The 23,210-nt window shown below is 41.2% G+C and overlaps 1 protein-coding gene across 1 annotated transcript in view; it reads right to left on the bottom strand.

Moving 5' to 3' along the window:
- The window catches only part of LOC135218962 (transmembrane protein 62-like), a 608,314-nt gene that overhangs the window by 392,412 nt on the left and 192,692 nt on the right, over positions 1-23,210 (bottom strand). Inside the window, 1 exon segment of the mRNA XM_064255400.1 lies at positions 8,154-8,262. Coding sequence (XP_064111470.1) covers positions 8,154-8,262 — 109 coding nt within the window.

Below are 23,210 nucleotides of genomic sequence, written 5' to 3'. Positions count from 1 at the left end.
TGTAACCCAAGGCAGGAGGGCCAATTTGTGCATGATCATCAACTTGTGGTGATGATGGCAATGCAAGTCTAGGAAACAATCTTTGCCACGGCAAAACTGCTTACCGGACAAAGCATTCGCTTCCACCGAACTGGTTTGTTCATGCAAGCACAAGCAAGAGTTGGGTGAAGTTGGCCATTGGTTGGCCAGAATTTGTAACATCTTTGCCACACATTTGTCTTCTCCGAGGAGGAAAACTCAAGTGCAGAGGACTGCACAGAGAGCCTCCTCTCTGACTCTCCTGACATCCTGTCTTGAGAGACAAGACAAATCTTCACTGAACCTGTAGCAACACTAATGCTAGTGTTAACAAGCAGGGGCAAGTCACTGTGACTCATGTCCTTCTCCTGCCTTCGCCAGAATTGGGATGGTAAGTATCTCTCTGGCATCGATTTTGGATGCACAATCCTCCATAAAGGTTTGTACATTTGGAGTGTCTCATGAACGCAGCACTAGTTTTAGAGGGGGAATCCCTAGACCCAGTGGAATGAGAGTGAGAACCAATGTCTGTGCTCCTGTGGCCTCCCAAAATGCTAGAGCCAGGGTTAAGTGTAACTGGTCCTGGTCCTGAAGGATTAGGAGAGCCTACAGGAGATCCAACTGATTCCTCTGTGTAAGGAGGCAGACCCTTTGAAGTCTCCTGCCGGGCTTCTTGGGGGCGGAGAGGCTACCTTCCTCTTCTTAAACCAATGAAGTCTAAGGAGAAGACTGGGAGAAGGCGGCAGAAGATGACGAAGACAAAGATGAAGATGACAACACCTTTCCTCAACTACTCGAATGTATGACGAGATGATCTGAGGATTGACCTTGAAATACCAACCCTTGTAGCAGAATCGCGAGAGAGAGAAACTCATTGGAATTCTCCCTGTCCGCCTTATACTTCTTGGGTAAACCAAGAGGGTTCAGCGACCAGGTAAGGAAAAGGGACACTCTACTTGTCCCACTAGAAGAACCAACAGGAGGGGTAGATCGTGGGCGATCACCAACCTATGATGACTGCAATATGGGAAAGGAGGATACTTATGCCATGGTAAAGAACCAACATAAGAAAAGCAGACTGTTCACTCAGACAGAGCCTAGCACTCAATTCAGCCAATTCGGATAGGTTGAGACAAATTGAGTGGGCTGAGCAGATCACAACAACGCAATTATGAGTGTTAATCGTCGGCTAAGAACTATTGCTTCCTCCCACGTTCACTAGTCTCCTCAAGAAGAAGTACAAAGAGGGATTCTGGGTCTGCTGCCCTATGTGCTCGGACCTTAGTCCAAAGATTCCGAGCGCTCAGCGAGTGCCAGAACTTCTGATCAATTCAAGCCATTGGCAAAACTCCTGACTTGTAAGAACAATTACCAGGAGTGTCTTGCCTCGCCTGAGTGCTCGGAATTCCCTAGAATCCAAACGCTCAGCGAGTGCTAGAAATACCAAGTAGTATAATTCAAACCCTCAGCAAACGCCAGAAATACAAGTATAATTCAAGCGCTCGGTGATGCCCACAAATTTCGTAAGAACAGTCATTGGAGGCGCCATCTCTCACCCTCTGGACGCTCATGATTCCAAAGAATCCGAGTGCTCAGTGGGAGCAGGAAATTCTAATGAATCCAAGCACTAGGCGAGACTCCTGAATCTTGGGAGAACAATCATCAGGAGTGTCTTGTCTCGCCTGAGTGATCAGAAATCACAAGAAACCAAGCACTTGGCGAGCACCAGAAATTCCAAGGAATTCAAGCACTCAGCGAGACTCCCAAATCTCGCAAGAATGATAATGGTACTCTCTCAACTTCCAAAGAAGTCGAGGAGGAACAGGCACAGAACCAGTCTTAGATGTAGACATCTAGGAACTGGATCGAGAGTGCAATTCAAAAGAAGGCACGCTCAAACTCCCAAAAATACGACACCCCATAGGAAAATGCAAACTGAACCCCTCAAAGAGCCACAAAAAGAACAACTACCTCATCGGAGAGATGCATTCCTCAGAAGTTCCGTAGAGTTTTCAAACGGAAACTGTTCCCCGCTTCTCCAAGTGTTTGAATCCTCAGAATCGAGACACCAGGAGGGAACCTGCCAAACACTGGTGAGCACTCAGTGAGTGCTAGTGGACGTGTTGGCAAGAAGAGACGAAACATGTGAATGTCTTGCCTTTTCTCTTGCCCTGTGCCTGAAATGAGATGGTGAGAGGTCTCTCCATCAACAGTTTGGGATTCTCGTGAATCATTAGAAATACAAGCACTTGGAATGAAAAGTGAAAGAGCACCCAACACAGCACCTGTCTAGAGGCGAACCTCTAGACTGGTGACGGGATTGCAAACTGAAGCTTGTGCTCCCACAACTCCAAAATCACAAAACCCAAGGGCATGCAAATCAGTTCACGAGCCCAAAGGTTGGGAGGAGCCAATGAAAGATCCCATTACCTTCTCGGGGAGGGGCAACCTCGAGCCTCAGAAAAGGAAGGGAAGGACAGTGGAGGATGACGTTCTTCTGCAGAGCTTCTTCTACAGGATGATGATCAGACATCAGCAGCAGTAGAGTAAGGAATCACAGGGCAACTGGGGGTAGTAGCTGTTCCGTGATAGGTTGTCAGGACAACAATACCAATCTAACATGTGGCACAACAGGGGAACTGCACACACACACAAGGGTTAGTGCTGCAGCATGCTAGAGTGTTACAGATTCATTCCCGAGGGTTAGTTTAATCAACATGGTGAGATATCCAACCATATAATGCTGTGTTCTATGACTGCTCATTGTTAGCCTGAAAAAAGCAAAATATGATTAATAAAAAGAGACTCCTCTCATCCTGAAGGGCACTGCCCTCTGAAGCGAGAGACAACCCTTGTGAATAGGTCACCCAAACACCAATGCCGCACCCTCCCTCGCTTGCTTGGGCGAGGGCAATATTTCTCCTAAAGGAGAAAACACTAAAATGGAGAGAATACTGGGAGAGAAAAAAAGGACAGGGCGAATGCTTCAAAGTTTTCACCCACTAAATTCTCCTACAGCGCAAGCACAAATGTAATATTCAACAGCCAACCAACATACTGTTGCACCCTTAATAGTAAAGGGTTTAAATATTAATAATTATTAAACACAACACTATATTAAATATATATATAAAACAATATAAGAGAAGATCCCATCAGGAAAAAGCGAGTTTAACAACAGACAACCAAGAGCTCACGAAAACATGTTCTGCATCACACGACGGTTGAAAGCATAGTAGAACATTTACATCCAGGCAGGTGGGTCTCCCTGCCTGCTGGACCAGGCGGTAGTTACTGCTTAACCAACTTGTTCAAGAGTTTTAATGGCCGTGTTCCAGCTTCACTGTAAGCAATTTCTATTGAAAAGGACCGAAGGTTTGTATATCATGTAGGAACGATACAATTGTTAATGTTAAGATTTTGTTCCTATGCCTAAGCATTTTAGTTTGCTTTACTTGCTGAAAATACAATTTGAACATAGCCTAAACTTCCAAATTCAAAGAAACATTTTGTAATTCCTATTCCTATTTTGAAAATTTTGTTATGAGCATTGTGGTTATTAGGTCTACTGTTGTATGCTACAGAGGTAGTCATGATGACGATGACCACTCCAAGTAGCAAGTTAAGCATGCTGGCATTTATGGCGCTGCTAACTTTGAGCCAAGCCATGTAAAAAAAAAAAAAAACAACTCATATCACATAGATTATGAATTATACCAACGCATAAGAGATAATATTTATACCCATTGGGAAAGTAATGTTAGCTGTGAATTTGCAAATTTACAACATGTGTGACATTGGAAGTAAAAAAAAAAATGAACAGGCAGGGGTTCTGTCATTGGAGGGGTGCTGATAAGTGAAAACTGCCATTAATTGAAACTAGGCAATTTATGACACTTGAACTTGGTTAATGGCAATCCAGTTTTATTGGGCTTGTCTAGCCCATAAAATCGGTGATTTATGACGCCACAACAGGCTAAGTTTTGGGTACTGGCACCATAAGATACCAATAACTGGATAATGGCGCCATAACTCATTATTGGTACCTTATGGTACAGATAACCAAAAATTGGCCCTTTATGGCATCTTAAATCACTAATTTTATGGCACTATAGGCAAGCCCCATAAAACTGGATCGCCATTAACCAAGTTTGGTGATAACCAGAAACTGCCTGTACTTAGCAACCATTACACAAGTCTGAGATTGTGGATGATACACAGAGAATCACGTTGTGTCACATTTCAGCATGCCTGTACAACAGTGAAAAACTAGGCTTTTCAGTTGCATAAGGTGTAGTTGCAAATGCCCAAGGCATCTGACCAAGAGGACAGTGTGTGTTATTAGAATGAAGAAGATGAATAATGTATCTTTCAGACCCATTATCCAGGTCAAGCAAAAACTTCACCAGCTGCCACCAAAGGGCCAGTTGCACAGGTGTTTAAGAATTTATGAGATATGCCTCTTCAATTAAATATCACACAAGTAGAAAGTGATTTTCAAGTGACCATATCAAAAATTACTATAGCCATGTCTACTTTACAAGCAACCTCAGTTACTATGACTCTGGCATAGTAACTTTCAGAGTTGATATGTGAGACACAGAGGTGGAGGAATAAGCAGCCAACATATAGTATAACAATTTTTTAACCACAGGAAAGAGGTATTTCTATTTCTGAAAGACAGAAATAATTATGAATTACTCTTCCTAGAGGTGGAAGTCTCTCAAGGTATACCCTATAGCTATGGATGGTGGATGGCTGGATGTATGATATTTAGGGCAAAAGCTCAGGAGGCACTGGGGCAAAGAAGCCCATTACAGTGGAAATGGCAATGTCTTCCTTCCTTGTCAGCTGCACTTGCAGAGAAAGAATCACAAAGTTAAGTGATGCCTGAGAGAGAACTGAAGTTATTTGAGTCTTGGCCAAGATACCTGACACATGCAATAAACCAGATCTCTGCCAGTTCTTGGAGTTAGATATATAACTAACTATCCAGACTAAGAAGAATAATGACTTTAGTGTCAAATTCTGTAATAAGCTAAAAAATATTGTTGCTTCGAAACAAGTTACAGGTCAGGAGAGAGAGAGGAGGAGAGGGAGGAGAGAGAATGAAAACGAGGGAGAGAGAAGTACACGAAGAGGTCAGATAGAGAGAGAGAGGAGAAGAGAGAGGAGAGAGAGAGAGAGAGAGAGAGCCTTTTATAACAGACTATCAACTTCTACTATGAAATTCAGGGCCTCTGTAATGCGGTTTTTTGGATTTTGCTCATCAAACCATCGGATGTAGCTGAAAGTTGACATATGTATATTTTACAACTACACACACATTTTGTCACCATTATCAATAACCTAAACCCGATAGTTTTAATTTTTATAGAGTAAAAATGATCTAGCCGACGCCATGGCCAATGATTGCGAGCCAAGAGTCGAAAAACATTCATTACGTAAGCAAGGTAAACATCGTTTTACGAAATGTTGCCCCACCCATCCACCAGACAGAAACCCATTCACCTTACTCCATCAGCTCTGAAACCCATAGTAGTCAAGAATGGCTAACAGGATTTGGAATTGTCCCCGTGGTTACAAAACTGAATTTGTCTTACGACTTGCAACTTTGTACAGTCAAGAGAAAGCCCGTGGCCATACTTACTATAGCCTGAATAGGTAATTATTCAGTTTCTAGTTTAAATCAAATGTTTATGGTCTGATTTGTATTTAGTGTAACGTGATTATAATACTTGTAATGTCATTCAGAATTTTGAACATTTCCATTAACTATTAACTATGCCACCAAGAGAGAGAAAGAGAGAGATTGTATGTAAACAGTCTTTATATAACTATTTTTGTTAAAATAAGATTTTTATCCAAAGTAAATACAAGCTTATATGTGCTAAAATTTCCAGCAGACCAACGGATCATCCGATATAATTTTTTTTCATCTTCTTTAGTCTGTACGACCATGTTGGATATAAAGACTTTATGAATGGCGAAACGATACATAGATGTGGGTGGGGTATCTGTGCTAGCGTAGTAATACTACTGTAGCAATAGTGCCGCAAAATTAGTAATAGCAGCAATGTACATGAATTAAACATTTAGGCCAACTGCTGGGATCCCTGAGGATCATTTAGCACTTCTTACAACTACTAGAGAAATGAGTTTTTATAGCCAGAAGTTAGATTTTCTAAAACAACAATGTCCATGATAGCCTTCATTGTTTATGCCCTAATTATAACGAGGCCAAAGTGGGTGGAGCCTCATGAAGTCATCATTCTGACGATAATTATTGGTGAAGGTTTAAAGCCAAAATACGGTACTGTCTATGTTTTTTTTTTCTTTTTAGTAAATAGGTAGATAGCCGATAAATAAAAATTGCTTGACATTGGATACAGCAGTTATCAAATCAAGCTTGTCTACTATGTCTTGAAAATTACCAACTGTTCCCTACATCTTGTCAATCTGATTGTGACCTATAAAGTAGATTATAATTTCTTAGGACACTTATTTTGGGAGTTAGACTAATAATCGAAGTGTTTTTGTATTTATTAACATATTTTGTTGGTTTGTTCATTATGACAATTATCAGTGGAGAGGATTCAGAGTTCATAAAGGTGTACTGCTTTGCTTGTATTTAAATTTTTGTCATTGTTGCCAGAGGTATAGCCTTCATTACGTATAGCCAATCATCCATCGAGAAAGAGGGAAGAAATGCTATCATAAGTTACGTAACAAGTGCGTTCGAAACCTTATCTCTGAGTAAGTTGGCCCGTCTTCAAAAAAAGTCACTTTTACATTATAAATACCAAATTTATTCAACCTACATAATGCAGAATACAGTCAAAATTTATGTGTAGATATAATGTGTATTCTGAATAAGCGTTATATCTATGAAATGCATAGATAAAAAGTTATTGCCAAAATACTGTGTTACAGAAGCCCTGAATCTCATAGTAGTCTCCTTAACAATAGCAAGAAGTCTACTGCTACAGCAATGGTGGCTATGAGGATATCTCTATCCTTTGTACTACTCTAGTCACTTTTCTTTGCCAAGGACCTCTGTACCTTCTGTAGAAAATCCTCACTTGAAGACATTGCTTGATATAGTTTCCACAGTATGGGTATGGGATCTGAAGGTTTCGATGGTAATGGTGAAAATGAGGTTACTTGAATGGCTTCTCCCAAAATAACAGGGACCTTAGTATAGCTGGTTTGCTTGCAGAGTTATAAAGTCTAGAACCAGATCTGTCAAGCCCAAAATCGATCAATCGGTGTAATGGTTATGCTTGCATAGCTCTTCAGTTTCCTTAATATTAGTCCTACGAGGAAAAATGGAGGAAAGAATGAAGCAACTGTTACCCATATCATTAGGGCTTGGACTGTTGAACAATAATTCAACAGCAGACTGTTCCAACTGGTTGTGAACAAGTTAGCAAGGATGCACCGCAAAGCCTCAATAACCTTTTGCCTACCTCTGTACATAGAGATCACTGTAAAGGTATGACTTGATTTATGCAGCTAAGAACAGCAATCCCTTCAACATGTGTCAGTGAGCCCCTAGCTGAGGGGAGCAAGCTGTGCAGTGTGAGTCAGCTAACAGGTGGAAATACTGGCACGTTGCACCTGAGACAAGCAAGGAATTATGTACTTACCAATGCTGAATGCCCAACAAAGAGACTGGGGAAAAAATTAAAATGTCAAATGTTTTTGGGAAAATTTAATTATTATCATTCCCAACCTCCATAAATGCTACAAAGCTTATATTTTAGAGTAAATCAACAAAAAGAATATGTACAATAACACAAACTAAAAAAGATGGCTGTGAGTTGAAGGGACAGCTGTTTGAACAACACCTTAAAATAACACTTTAACTTACAAAGTTGCAGACAGGGGTAAGTCACTTGGAAAGTTCAGGATGGAGAGACTTGGCAAGAATTTTTTTTTTTTTTTTTTTTTTTTTTTTTTCACAGACAGTAATGCTCTGAAACCTGGATGCATGCTAAGTTGGGAGGAAAGAGAGATGTCTCTTGGTTATACCTGGACATGACTACCACCACCATTCCGATATCGTAGTATTGTAAAGTACATATTAGGTTTTGCATGGAAACCAATAAAATAATTACAAAAACTGAGATTACCTGTCACTAACACAACAGCAGGTTTTAGGATCTTTAGAGCATCGTCAACAAATTCCTGAAAATGCTGTATTTCCATCTCGTCTCCGGTGTGCAAGTGAATATCAGAGACCTGTAAGTAAATTTAATTTTTAAAACCTTACACTGTCTACCTCCTACCTCTCTATACCTTTCTTCTTTTTATGTAAAAACATAGGATTACAAGCAGTACCCAGTTATTGGCAGACTCGGTTAATGGTGATCCGGTTTTATGATGCATGTCTAGCGCTATAAAATTGGCGACTTATGGTGGCCACCCTAATGAGTTTGAGTTCTGGTTATCAACACCATATGGGGCTAATAATAGAGTTATAGTGCCATAACATACCAAACAGCGGCACCATTAACCAGTTATGATGCCCATAAGTGCCATAAATTGCAGAGGTTTGGTCAATGGCGGTTTTCGCTTATCAACACCACGCCAATAACTGTGGACTGCCTGTATAAGGTAGGTACTATACAAACAAATGCAAGATAAAAAATAGCCATCTTGTGCAGTGTCTTGAAATCATAAAAATCACAAATTTTTAAAGCAAATTGTATTTTTCCTAACCATACAAAAACTGAGGTCCTTTACTGTACGAATTACTTAAGGTATAGACTGGATACAGCTGCTGAAATCTTTTAACAAGGCTGTTCGGTAGTTAACTACCAGTTTGGTAAACTACCAGACCATAGTTGAGAGTCCCTCCTGACCATACATAAACATTCCAATTTGCTTTAGGCCCAGGTAGCAAATTGAGGGGTGGCATTAGGTGGGCAGTTAATATGACTTACCAATTTGCATATTTTCTGTAGGACCTACCTAAAAATTATTTGAGGGAGGACTTGCTCATTCACAGGTTTTTTCATCAATAAATATTCACTAATTAGTGTATTTTGATGTTATTTTTATGACTAAGTACATATTTATGATACAAAAATAAATTACTAATTTTCAAATAATACTGATTGATTAAATGATATCAAATAATAAAAATAATAATTCCCTCTCTTACTGAGAAGTATGTTGTTTATATGATAAACAAATGATTTACTATTTTTCAAATATTAATGTAAAAAGCAATAATATTAATTCATTAAAGAAAATACAGTAGTGAATTAGTAAGATTTTAGTTAAAAAATAAAAAAAATTATGGTGTGATCATTGTGAGTTTCTAATAACTGCTGCCATCTTGGGGTTAAAGGATATACTATGCCGAAAAATTCTCTCTCATATACTATACTGAAAAATTCTCTCTCTCTCAGGAAAAGTCTCTCTTTAACCAACTGGTATTAATACATATTGATCCATTGATATATATTCACTAATTAATGTAAATGGTTTAAGTTATTTTTCTGACTAAATACATTTATATGATGCAAAAATTATTTTACTAATTTTCAAATATTAATACTGATTAATTCTGTATCAAGTTTAACCCTTAAACGCCAATTGGATGTATTATACATCGACTAAAATTGTCTGTCGTGTGCTTAATTGACGTGTGATACGTCGACTAAAAAAAGTTTTTTTAAATATTCGCGGAAAAATAGTTATACACCTACTTTTTGAAAAATTTTAAATCACGCGCCTTCAGGGATGCTGAGAGTTCACGGATCAAGCTGTTATTTTGTTTACAAGCGTTACCCAGCCGCGCATGCATGAATTGCGTTCTTCTCGCACCAGCAAGCATCAGCAACTTGTCGTCCAAGAGCGATCTCTTGCCGCATTCGTGTTTTGCCGAACTTCTGCGAGTGTTAAAGTATTTGTGGTGGTACAAGACGTGCAACATCGTCAGGAGTGCGAAAGGTGGCCATTTTTGTTCTTGTTTGGTAGGGATCGTGTGAGGCGAGTTTTGGACTTGGATGCTGGAGAGGGACCAAGTACCCAAGATGACCCAGCTTCCCAACGCCGTTCCGTGCGGCCTCGTGTAGCCGAAAGTGTCCAAGGACGACATCCTGTGCCTTTTACGACCCCTAGGAAGCATCAGGGTGTCCTGAGGGGCATTCGTAGACATTTGGGAGGCCTCCAACAAAAGGATATTGACGAGTACATGTTGGAGCTCGATCGAGAGCAGGTCGCAAGTCCTCATTTTGATGGCAGTTGGTCATCTAGTGACGAGGACATCACGCCCAATGCAAGTGATGATGAATCTTTGCCCCAAATGTCCGTACGGGAGTCACAGGCAGAAAGTGAGCTTGAATTTAGTGGTTTTAGTGCATATGAGGGAGAGTCTGAGGAGGAGGAGGAGGAGTTGTCGAGTTTTGTTGTTGGGGATGAAACAGAGAGTGAGGACGAAAGCGAGGGAGATGGGCCAGTGGGGGAGGTTCGAGTGCGAAACCGTGCCCGAGCATGTCCCCATAGAAGGTCGCAACGTTGCGCCAGCCTAGGAGAAGGCTGTACGTCCAAAAGTGACAAGAGGTGGTCGGAGGACCCCACCCCGCCTAACATGCACCCATTCACGGCAACACCTGGACTGACCGTACCTGTTCTTCTCACTGCTCTGGGATTCATTCAGCTGTTCCTGACGCAGGAATTGCTGGAATACCTGGTTGCAGAGATGATGGACTACGCCCACTACTGCCGTGAACTAACTGCGGACAACGTTGTCGTATCACTGGCGGGGCTGCAACCTCACCGACATGGCGCATTTTTTGGGGCTCCACATCTTTTTTTTGGAATGATGTCTGCTGCCAACATCAGGCAATATTGGAGGTGGATTTTTTTTTTAAGTATGCCGAATGTGCCCGGCATTGTGGCCTGTGATAGTTTCCTTGCATTGGACAGGTATTTAAACGCCTTCAACCAAAGGGCCATACCCCCGGAATAACCCCGGCCGCCTCATCTTAGTCCGCCCAGTGTTGGAGTACATTCGTGAACAGTGCCAGTTTCTCGTGGTTCCTGCCAAGAACCTTTCTTTGGAAGAGGGGATGATGCCTTACAAAGGACGTCTTAGTATATAAGTGTACAACCCCCAAGAAGCCGAATAAATATGGTGTAAAATAATTTTTTATTACGGAGTCCAACACTGGATACGTCGTGGACTTCTCTGTGTATTCCGGGGTCTTCTCCACACTGCATGACACTGTCTTCGGTCTTGTGGATCGTTTCCGTAACCAGGGATACCACCTGTTTATGGATAATTATTATAACTCGGTATCCCTGGCCCAGGAACTGTATGAAGCAGGTGTGCACATCAGTGGTACCCTTTGGTTGGTGCGTGGGGCCCCGAATGTCCTCAAGAGGTTCGCTAGCCAGCCGCAACATCTGGCAAGAGGAGAGACAGAGGGGCGGTGGAAGGGAGCTGTCTTCGTCATCTGTTGGAAGGGGGTCCGACTTGTCCCCATGATTACGATGAGTCATGAGCCTATCCAAGAAGAGGTTGTTCAGCGGAAGAAGACATGTCAGCAGGGCCGAGTTATGTATGAGGAGTTTCTTGCCCAGCGGCCTACCGTCATTGGGCACTACAACAGGCACATGGGAGGAGTTGATCTCTTTGATCAACTCATCCAGTATTATCCCTTCGCCAGGAGAACCAGCAGGTGGACACAGAAGCTCCTCAAATACATACTTCAGTTGGCCCTCCAGAATGCCTACATCCTCTACTGTAGGTACAATTCAGACCTCTGGAGGTTGTCCCACATCAAGTTTCTCGAGGTGGCCGGTGGAAACGGGAATGCCCTCATAAACTTCAATCCCAATGAGTGGCCTTCCATCACCGCTCCCCTGCCCCAGGCTCCAGATCTGCCCCTAGAAGAAAGGGCAGATGTTAGGAGAGCCAACCTTGGTCGTCCTGCTCCTGCCGCTGCTGCTGCCGCCCCTGCTGCCGCCGCCTCTGCTGCCGACGCCCCTGCTGTCGCCGCCCCTGCTACCGACGCCCATGATGATCCCGCCCGTGCTCAGATAGATTCCGACTTCCCGTCAGATAGTGGACCCTGTGTGTCAGCTGCAGGTAGGGGATCACAAACTGGACCTCCTACAAGGGCACAGGCAGAAACGGTGCTGGGTGTGCCATATGAATGGCAGAAGGAGAGACACCCGGTATGTCTGTCGCGCCTGCAATGTAGCACTTTGCAGGTTCAGGGAGTGTGACAGCATGTACCACACTCGGCCGCAAATCTCAGAAATACTTGAGTCACTTTGTTGTAATTTTAGCACTGTTTTATATTAGCCGTTACATAGTTTTATATATGAAAATGTGCGCAATTTCATGTAGAATAAAACAAAAAATAACTCATGGTTGTAGCATTTATAATTTTTGAAAAATTTGCATATAAATCACGATAAATAGAAAAAATTTGACATTCGGTCAACTTTAACTCAATCAAATTGGTCGAAAAATACAATTGTAAGCTAAAACTCTTACAGTCTAGTAATATTCAATCATTTACCTCCATTTGGCAACAAACGAGAAGTCTCTAGCACAATATTTCGATTTATGGTGAAATTTTGAAAAAAATCTTTTTCTTTCCCTCCGCGCAGTAACTCTGCTGCAGATCTCAGAAATGCATGAGTCACTTTGTCGTAATTTTTGCACAGTTTTGTATTAGCCATTACATAGAGTTTTATATATAAAAATGTGCACAATTTCATGTAGAATATAACAAAAAATAACTCATGGTTGAAGCTTTTATCATTTTTAAAAAATCTTCATATAAATCACGATAAATAGAAAAAATTCGACTTTTGGTCAACTTTAACTCGACCGAAATGGTAAAAAAGTGCAATTGTAAGCTAAAACTCTTACAGTCTAGTAATATTCAATCAATTACCTTAATTTTGCAACAAACAGGAAGTCTAGCACAATATTTCAATTTATGGGGAATTTTTGAAAAAACTTTTTCCTTCCCTCCGTGCGCAATAACTCTGCCGTAAATCTCAGACATGCTCAAGTCACTTTTTTATCAGTTTTGAAAAATTTGCATATAAATCACAATAAATAGAAAACATTCAACATTCGGTCAACTTTAACTCAACTGCAATGGTCGAAAAATGCAATTGTAAGCTAAAACTCTTACAATCTAGTAATATTCAATCATTTACCTTCATTTTGCAACTAACGGGATGTCTCTAGCACAATATTTCGATTTATGGTGAATTTTTGTGAAAAACTTTTTCCTTCCCTCCGTGCGCAATAACTCCGCCGTACACCTCAGAAATGCTTGAGTCACATTGTCGTAATTTTTGCACCATTATATATTAGCCATTACATAGATTTCTATATATGAAAATGTGCGCAATTTTGTGTAGAATACAACAATAAATAACTCATGGTTGTAGCTTTTATCAGTTTTGAAAAATTTGCATATAAATCACGATAAATAGAAAAAATTTGACATTCGGTCAACTTTAACTCAACCACAATGGTCGAAAAATGCAATTGTAAGCTAAAACTCTTACAATCTAGTAATATTCAATCATTTCCCTTCATTTTGCAACAAACAGGAAGTTTCTAGCACAATATTTCGATTTATGGTGAATTTTTAAAAAAAACTTTTTCCTTCCTTCCACGCGCAGTAACTCGGCCGCAAATCTCAGAAATGCTTGATCAATTTGTTGTAAATTTTGCACCATTTTATATTAGCGGTTACATAGAGTTTTATATATGAAAATGTGCGCAATTTTATGTAGAATATAACAAAAAATAACTCATGGTTGTAGCTTTTATCAGTTTTGAAAAATTTACAAATAAATCACAATAAATAGAAAAAAATTTGACATTTGGTCAACTTTAACTCGACCGAAATGGCCGAAAAATACAATTGTAAGCTAAATCCCTTACAATCTAGTAATATTCAATGAATTACCTTCATTTAGCAACAAACAGGAAGTCTCTAGCACAATATTTTGATTTATGGTGAATTTTTGAAAAAAACTTTTTCCTTCCTTCCATGCGCAATAACTCTGCCGAAAATCTCAGAAATGCTTGAGTCACTTTGTCGTAATTTTTGCACCGTTTTATATTAGCCATTACATAGAGTTTTATATATGAAAATGTGTGCAATGTCATGTAGAATACAGCAAAAAATAACTCATAGTTGTAGCTTTTATCAGTTTTGAAAAATGTGCATATAAATCACGATAAATAGAAAAAATTCGACAATCAGTTAACCGCAATGGGATGAAAAATGCAATTGCAAGCCATTTACCTTCATTTTGCAATAAACGGGAAGTCTCTAGCACAATATTTCGATTTATGGTGAGTTTTTGAAAAAAAACTTTTCCTTCCCTCCACGTGCGGTAACTCTGCTGCAAATCTCAGAAATGCTTGAGTCACTTTGTCGTAATTATTGCACCATTTTATATTAGCTGTTACATAGAGTTTTATATATGAAAATGCATACAATTTCATGTAAAATATAACAAAAAATAACTCATGGTTGTAGCTTTTATCAGTTTTGAAAAATTTGCATGTAAATCATAATAAATAGAAAAAAATTTGACATTCAGTCAACTTTAACTCGACCAAAATGGTCGAAAAATGCAACTGTAAGCTAAAACTCTTATAGTCTAGTAATATTCAATCAATTACCTTCATTTTGCAACAAACAGGAAGTCTCTATCACAATATTTCGATTTATGTTGAATTTTTGAAAAAAAAAAAAGTTTTTTTTTACGTTCGCACGTTACAAATTCATGCATCATTTTTTTATAATATTTTCTCTACATTGCTTTGATCATTTTACAATTTGTTACATACCAAAAACTCATTAGCTTTAACTGTTTTGCTCACAGCGCAATTTGTATACAATTATAAATTAAAAAATTTTTTCGTGCTGTCATATATTCTAATATTTATATATGATAATGATATTTTCTTCATTTCTGATGATTGCTTACTAAACTTCAGGCAATGGCAAAAAAAGGAGCCCAAAATAAACTCTTAATCTTGAAAACCAAGTGTGCTGTGATTTTTTGAAAACTTTTTTCCGCTTCGGCTCTAACTCCCGAACCCTGCCGGTATATGAGACACTTTGGGAAATAGCAGCTTGGCGTTTAAGGGTTAATAAGATTAAACTATATCTAAAGAATAAAAATGATAATTCTCTCTTTCTCTCTCTCTATTTGTTTTGTATGATATATAAAATATTCACCTAATACATAGTAATAACTAATTTTCAAATATCAGTACAACTAAATACTAATAATAATAATAACAATATTGGAAGGAGACCCTCTTTCAAATAAGTCTTATTGAAAGATAATGCTGGATCAGCTGCATTCAACTTGTAAATAGTCTTCTCTATTTTTCTAATAATTTCTTTCTCTCTGCTACTACAACTGGCGAGTATTGCGCCGATATTACTCATCAGGAGGAGTCAATTTCAGGGATATTGCTTACAAATTTATTCATTTGTCACAGTGAATGAACACATATATCAAAATATAAGTCAATCTAGTGGCCAATGTATCTCTTGGTACCATCTGAGCATGATCATGGCAGTGGGTCGGAGCAAATTTTAGATGCTGTCAGGATCTACTCAATATACGTACAGTGGTAGGTCAGCAGGGGGTCAACCGCTTGCTGAGTTTTCGTTAGTTGGTGGCGCAATGCGTTCCTGCTAATAGTTGGAGGAAGTTTCCTTCAAGACACTTCTCATCATTGAAGGTGGCGCTGTTTCAGCCTAGCAGACCATCGAGACTGGGGCATGACTTCCCTGGATGTTGTGTCACGACTGCTCGCATTGTCATTGGCTGCTGGGCTGCTTGTCTTATCTGGTATTCTTTGATTGGGGGTGTTGCTCGGTCCGGTATTACTTGTACTACTATTTATATTCATAGGTCTTCTTAAGTTGGTGGGGAGGAAAAGCACTTCTTGTGTCGTATTTAATGAGGGCTTTTCTTGCTGTATGAGGAGTGCCTCAAGCAGTAGTAAACGTCGCTGGTCAGGAGCCCTCCCTATTATCTTAGTATTCTTGATAATACCATCGTGGGAGGTAGCTTCCTGGTGTGCTGTCATGGTATGGTTTTTCATTGCCCCTTCTTGTGCAAGGCAAGAAATCCTATTGGACAGTTTCATAGTCATACCCACGTAAGAGCCGGGACATCCACGGACGGGGCATAAGAATTGGTAGACTACATTCGACTCTTTCAAGTGGTCACTTGCTGGGGGGGTCAGGTTGTTCTTCATAATAAGGTCGCGGGTACGTTGATTTTGTTAATAAATTACGAGTTCGGGTTCTTTGTCGACTTCAGTAGGGGTCACGTTCTCTCTAATGATTTTTCTCAATGCATCATCGTCCTCACGGTAATGTGCATGCATTCTAGCTTTGTAATACAGCTTGATCTTCTCATGGGGGTGGGGCTGCGGTCTCTCACTCTCACTGTACCACTGATCCAGCACTGTGCGGACTTCTTGATTAATAAGTTGATTCGGATAACCGTTATTAACGAGCACCTGAGTGACTCTTGTCGCGTTCTTTGTGAGTGTCCTAACCGGAAAAGGAAAACAGTTGTATGAGGGCCCTCCGAATGTAGGCCCTGACTGTGATGTTTCTTGAACCGTGGCAGGCACACTTCGCTGTCACCATTCAGGCAAAGCCCTAAGTTTGGTTGCCTTGTATACACCGAAGTTCTTAGACTGTCGTAGGTCTTGGAGACAAGGACGTCAAGAAAGGGGAGCTGGCCTTCATTGCTGAATTTGATGGTATAATTCAGTGAACTGCACTGCTGGAACATGCGCCGGACAGCTTCAACCTCTTCCTCATTCTCGGCTTGTACAAAGATATCGTCAACATATCTTGCATATTTGCGGGGTTTTCTAATAGTATTGGCAAAAACTCTCTCTTCCACAGTACCCATATAAAAGTTGGCGAATAGGACACCAAGAGGGGAACCCATCGCGACTCCGTCTTTTTGCTGGAACATTCGGCCTTTATGGGTGGAGAAAGGGGGCTTCTTCATACATATCTCGAGGAGTGTCCACAGGGATACTTCTGGGATATTCAGCTGGGGTGTGGAGGGGTCCCTGTAGATGCGGTCCATGATATTGATGGTCTCGTGAGAGGAACGTTTGTGAAAAGGGATTCTACTTCCAAGGAGGCGATAGTGCCTGTTCCTGGGGAGTCTCAGATTTCTTCAAGGAATTCCGTTGAAGAGTGCAAGCTATATCGGCTTGGTTCATAGGGCGTCAAAATTTGATTAAGGCCCTTGGCCAGTCCATACGTGGGGGTGGGTGTTTGGCTGATGGTGTGGAGAGGGCTTCCATTTTTGTGTTTTTACATTGCCATACAGATAGCCAAGACTGTAATTTCCGATGATGGGCGGGAGGTGCATGGCATTGGTGGCTGCATTGACACTGCTAATGATGTCATTGGCTTTTTATTTTATTTTGTCTGTAGGGTTTTTAGTGAGGCGCTCGAACTTAGTACTGTCAGACAAGATGGCATCCAACTTCTGGTGGTATTCTGCTGTCTTGATCAGAACGAAGGCTGCTGTTTTGTCTGCACTGCGCACAGTTATGTCTTCTCGTTGATGCAGGGCCTTTGCTGCTTCTTTCATTTCACGGGAGAGGATACTACTATTATATGTGCCGCGTTCCGTTAGGGCTTCTGCAAGCAGGAGGGGCTGCAAGGAGTCGGTGGTGTGAACGAGATTGTGGCTTTCAATTTGTTGTATCGAATCGAGCAGCAACTCAACCTCTAATCTCTTTTCAAGGGGCTTCGGTTTGGAGATAATGTGGCAGTTAAGGCCTAACCATAGCAGTTCGTCCTGGTCAGGGGTAGGTTCATAATCTGTTAGATTGATGTATCCTTCTGTCTGCTGCAGCATCCGGAACTTACCCCCATAATAGAAATGAGTTTCCGAGTGATGTCCCACAAGTGTTTCTTCATATCCTTATCTTTGAGGTGGGCGAGGCATACTTCTATGTTACGCGGGTAACTTAAGTCTTGTGGATTTGATAAGTCTTCGTTCTGGTTGTCATTATTCTGGTTATCGTCTTCTTCATCATCAGGGTGTTCAGGTTCGATCTCATCTCCTTCACTGGAGAGGGACAGATGGCTACTTGATCATCCCCTGGGTTGTCTTGCTCGCTACTCTGCTGTAAGGATGCCCATTCCTCTTGCAGTTTCACCACCTCTTCTCACAGGGCACGATGCTCATCTGTCTTCGCTCTAAGCTGATGCTGAAGGAGGGATATCTGGAAGCTCCTCGTGTCGCTCTCGTTGCGTGCTGAAGGGTCATGCAGACATATGTTGGTATATATTGGAAGGAGACCCTCTTTCAAACAAGTCTTATTAAACGTTATTGCTGCATCAGCTGCATTCAACTTCGAGAAAACAAACCAAGTAGGCTATAGCGTAATTATTATGATCTGTACTCTGACTATAGAGTATATATTACATATGTATTACTTTTTATTTAATGGGTGCGTATTACTCTATTTAACAAATGTTATGTACATAGACATTTTACAGTAATAATTCTAATAATGATAAGAACTTAAATGGTGCTATACAGTGCCAGTCTTCCAGCCACCGCTACATTAACGTTCATCTCATAAACAAAGCTAAAGTGAGTACTATAATTGAAGTCAGTTGCTTGCTTGACAAAATAATAATATGCTGCTAACCACTGTTATGGTCATCAGCCGGCAGAAACAACTGATTTTCTTTGCTGGGTTGGTTCTTCTCTACCCCAGTAGTGGGCTGGGTGGGTTGCCTAGCCAAACAAAATAGTGCTACACAAATTTTCAAAATTCCACCTGCCAATGGATAATGAAATTATGGATATGTAGTTACTTGATAAATTGCATACATAAAATTGTGATTTGTTCCTGCACATTATACAAACCCTCGGTCCTTTACATTAGGGAGACTCACTGATTGGTGGGAGGAATCTGAGTGAGACTATGAACAGACTGAGGTTTGCCTCACCTGACTTTTCCTTTTTGGTCGAGACAGCGAAGAAGGGAACCAAGCCCTTCACCAATTGATCGGAGTATATGAACTGCTTGATAAGTGGTCAGATTTCTGAACCATTTCATATGGGGATGGGGGGTGTACATAACCTCATATGAAAAAGAAACAAAAACCTTTGATGTCAGACAATAAGGAAAATATCAAGCATTGGGTTTTCTTATGTCAAGGCCTGCTTTTCCCTCCTTGCTTGGTAGTCCTGCAGCCCAGACCACTGAGATACAACGAACGAGATACCAACTGTAACTCCTACTGGTATTTAGGAATAAACTTGTATAAACTGTAAAACTGACCATCTGCTAAAAATATATGGGGGGCTTACTTAACAAAGACCACTAATTGCTTGTTAGATTTTGGGTCTAGATCCAGTGTGTGAGATACCAGATAAAACTAATATACAATATGTCTGCAGACTCGTGATTATAGAATGACCAGTGACAGACATTCTGGAGGGTAGGTTCCCCCTGACAGACACACTGAAAAGGGGGTTTTAATTGGATCTAGATCCAGCTCAGGAGATACCAAGTAAAATTTACACTACAATAGCACTGCACATCTTAGAGTACTGCAGTGTTAATGACAGACATTTTAGTGGGTGGTTGCCCCTTGATAGACACCCCACAACAAGTGGAGGGGAGGGAGAGGGGAAGGGAGAGACAGGATCTGCATCCAACATTGGAGATACCAAGTAAAATTTGTACTACAATAGCACTGCATATCCTAGAATGCTGTGATGGTAATGCCAGACATTTTAGTGGGTGGTTTCCCCCGGACAAACACTCCACAACATGTGGGGAGGGGAGGGGAGGGAGAGACAGGATCGGCATCCAACATTGGAGATACCAAGTAAAATTTACGCTACAATAGCACTGCATATCCTAGAATGCTGTGATGGTAATGCCAGACATTTAGTGGGTGGTTCCCCCTGACAGACACTACCCTTACATGGTGGCAGAGGGAAGGGAAGGGGCAAGGCCCTGATAATTGATGTATAGACTAGTATAGTAGGCCACTATTGACCCATATTATACATTATTGTGATATATTTAACGGATATCTTTATCATTTCTATATCCTTTGTATTTATTTAATAAAAATATTATTTATTTGTTTCATATAAATAACAGTTATCTGTAGGCCTATAATAATTTGGGCATATTATTATTTTGTCAAGCAAGCAACTGACTTCAATTATAGTACTCACTTTAGCTTTGTTTATGAGATGAACGTTAATGTAGCGGTGGCTGGAAGACTGGCACTGTATAGCACCATTTAAGTTCTTATCATTAGAATTATTACTGTAAAATGTCTATGTACATAACATTTGTTAAATAGAGTAATACGCACCCATTAAATAAAAAGTAATACATATGTAATATATACTCTATAGTCAGAGTACAGATCATAATAATTGCACTATAGCCTACTTGGTTTGTTTTCTCAAAGTTGAATGCAGCTGATGCAGCAATAACATTCAATAAGACTTGTTTGAAAGAGGGTCTCCTTCCAATATATACCAACATATGTCTGCATGACCCTTCAGCACGCAACGAGAGCGACACGAGGAGCTTCCAGATATCCCTCCTTCAGCATCAGCTTAGAGCGAAGACAGATGAGCATCGTGCCCTGTGAGAAGAGGTGGTGAAACTGCAAGAGGAATGGGCATCCTTACAGCAGAGTAGCGAGCAAGACAACCCAGGGGATGATCAAGTAGCCATCTGTCCCTCTCCAGTGAAGGAGATGAGATCGAACCTGAACACCCTGATGATGAAGAAGACGATAACCAGAATAATGACAACCAGAACGAAGACTTATCAAATCCACAAGACTTAAGTTACCCGCGTAACATAGAAGTATGCCTCGCCCACCTCAAAGATAAGGATATGAAGAAACACTTGCGGGACATCACTCGGAAACTGATTTCTATTATGGGGGCAAGCTCCGGATGCTGCAGCAGACAGAAGGATACATCAATCTAACAGATTATGAACCTACCCCTGACCAGGACGAACTGCTACGGTTAGGCCTTAACTGTCACATTATCTCCAAACCGAAGCCCCTTGAAAAGAGATTAGAGGTTGAGTTGCTGCTCGATTCGATACAACAAATTGAAAGCCACAATCTCGTCCGCACCACCGACTCCTTGCAGCCCCTCCTGCTTGCAGAAGCCCTCACACGCGGCATATATAATAGTAGTATCCTCTCCCGTGAAATAAAAGCAGCAGCAAAGGCCCTGCATCAACGTGAAGACATAACTGTGCGCCGTGCAGACAAAACAGCAGCCTTCGTTCTGATCAAGACAGCAGAGTACCACCAGAAGTTGGATGCCATCTTGTCTGACAGTACTAAGTTCGAGCGCCTCACTAAAAACCCTACAGACAAAATAAAATAAAAAGCCAATGACATCATTAGCAGTGTCAATGCAGCCACCAATGCCATGCACCTCCCGCCCATCATCAGAAATTACAGTCTTGGCTATCTGTACGGCAATGTAAAAACACAAAAATGGAAGCCCTCTCCGCACCATCAGCCAAACACCCACCCCCACGTATGGACTGGCCAAGGGCCTTAATCAAATTTTGACGCCCTACGTACCAAGCCGATATAGCTTGCACTCTTCAACGGAATTCCTTAAAGAAATCTGAGACTCCCCAGGAACAGGCACTATCGCCTCCTTGGAAGTAGAATCCCTTTTCACGAACGTTCCTCTCACGAGACCATCAATATCATGGACCGCATCTACAGGGACCCCTCCACACCCCAGCTGAATATCCCAGAAGTATCCCTGTGGACACTCCTCGAGATATGTATGAAGAAGCCCCCTTTCTCCACCCATAAAGGCCAGATGTTCCAGCAAAAAGACGGAGTCGCGATGGGTTCCCCTCTTGGTGTCCTATTCGCCAACTTTTATATGGGTACTGTGGAAGAGAGAGTTTTCGCCAATACTATTAGAAAACCCTGCAAATACGCAAGATATGTTGACGATATCTTTGTACAAGCCGAGAATGAGGAAGAGGTTGAAGCTGTCCGGCGCATGTTCCAGCAGTGCAGTTCACTGAATTATACCATCAAATTCAGCAATGAAGGACAGCTTCCCTTTCTTGACGTCCTTGTCTCCAAGACCGACGACAGTCTAAGAACTTCGGTGTTTACAAAGCAACCAAACTTAGGGCTTTGCCTGAATGGTGACAGCGAATGTCCTGCACGGTTCAAGAACATCACAGTCAGGGCCTACATTCGGAGGGCCCTCATACACTGTTTTTCCTGGTAGGACACTCACAAAGAACAAGACAGAGTCACTCAGGTGCTCGTTAATAGCGGTTATCCGAATCAACTTATTAATCAAGATGTCCGCACAGTGCTGGATCAGTGGTACAGTGAGAGTGAGAGACCGTAGCCCTACCCCCATGAGAAGATCAAGCTGTATTACAAAGCTAGAATGCATGCACGTTACCGTGAGGACGATGATGCATTGAGAAAAATCATTAGAGAGAACGTGACCCCTACTGAAGTCGACAAAGAACCCGAACTCGTAATTTATTAACCAAAATCGAACGTTACCCGCGACCTTATCATGAAGAACAACCTGACCCCCCCAGCAAGTGACCACTTGGAAGAGTCGAATGTAGTCTACCAATTCTTATGCCCCGTCCGTGGATGTCCCGGCTCTTACGTAAGTATGACTATGAAACTGTCCAAGAGGATTTCTTGCCTTGCACAAGAAGGGGCAATTAAAAACCATACCATGACAGCACACCAGGAAGCTACCTCCCACGATGGTATTATCAAGAATACTAAGATAATAGGAAGGGCTCCTGACCAGCGACGTTTACTACTGCTTGAGGCACTCCTCATACAGCATGAAAAACCCTCATTAAATACGACACAGGAAGTGCTTTTCCTCCGCACCAACTTAAGAAGACCTATGAATATAAATAGTAGTACAAGTAATACCGGACCGAGCAACACCCCCAATCAAAGAATACCAGATAAGACAAGCAGCCCAGCAGCCAATGACAATGCGAGCAGTCGTGACACAACATCCAGGGAAGTCATGCCCCAGTCTCGATGGTCTGCTAGGCTGAAACAGCGCAAACCTTCAACGATGAGAAGTGTCTT

Source organism: Macrobrachium nipponense, chromosome 1 (assembly GCF_015104395.2).
Source record: "Macrobrachium nipponense isolate FS-2020 chromosome 1, ASM1510439v2, whole genome shotgun sequence".
Lineage (NCBI taxonomy): Eukaryota > Metazoa > Arthropoda > Malacostraca > Decapoda > Palaemonidae > Macrobrachium > Macrobrachium nipponense.
Note: the sequence above shows the minus strand (reverse complement) of the source record. Positions and strands in the feature narration are given on the sequence as shown.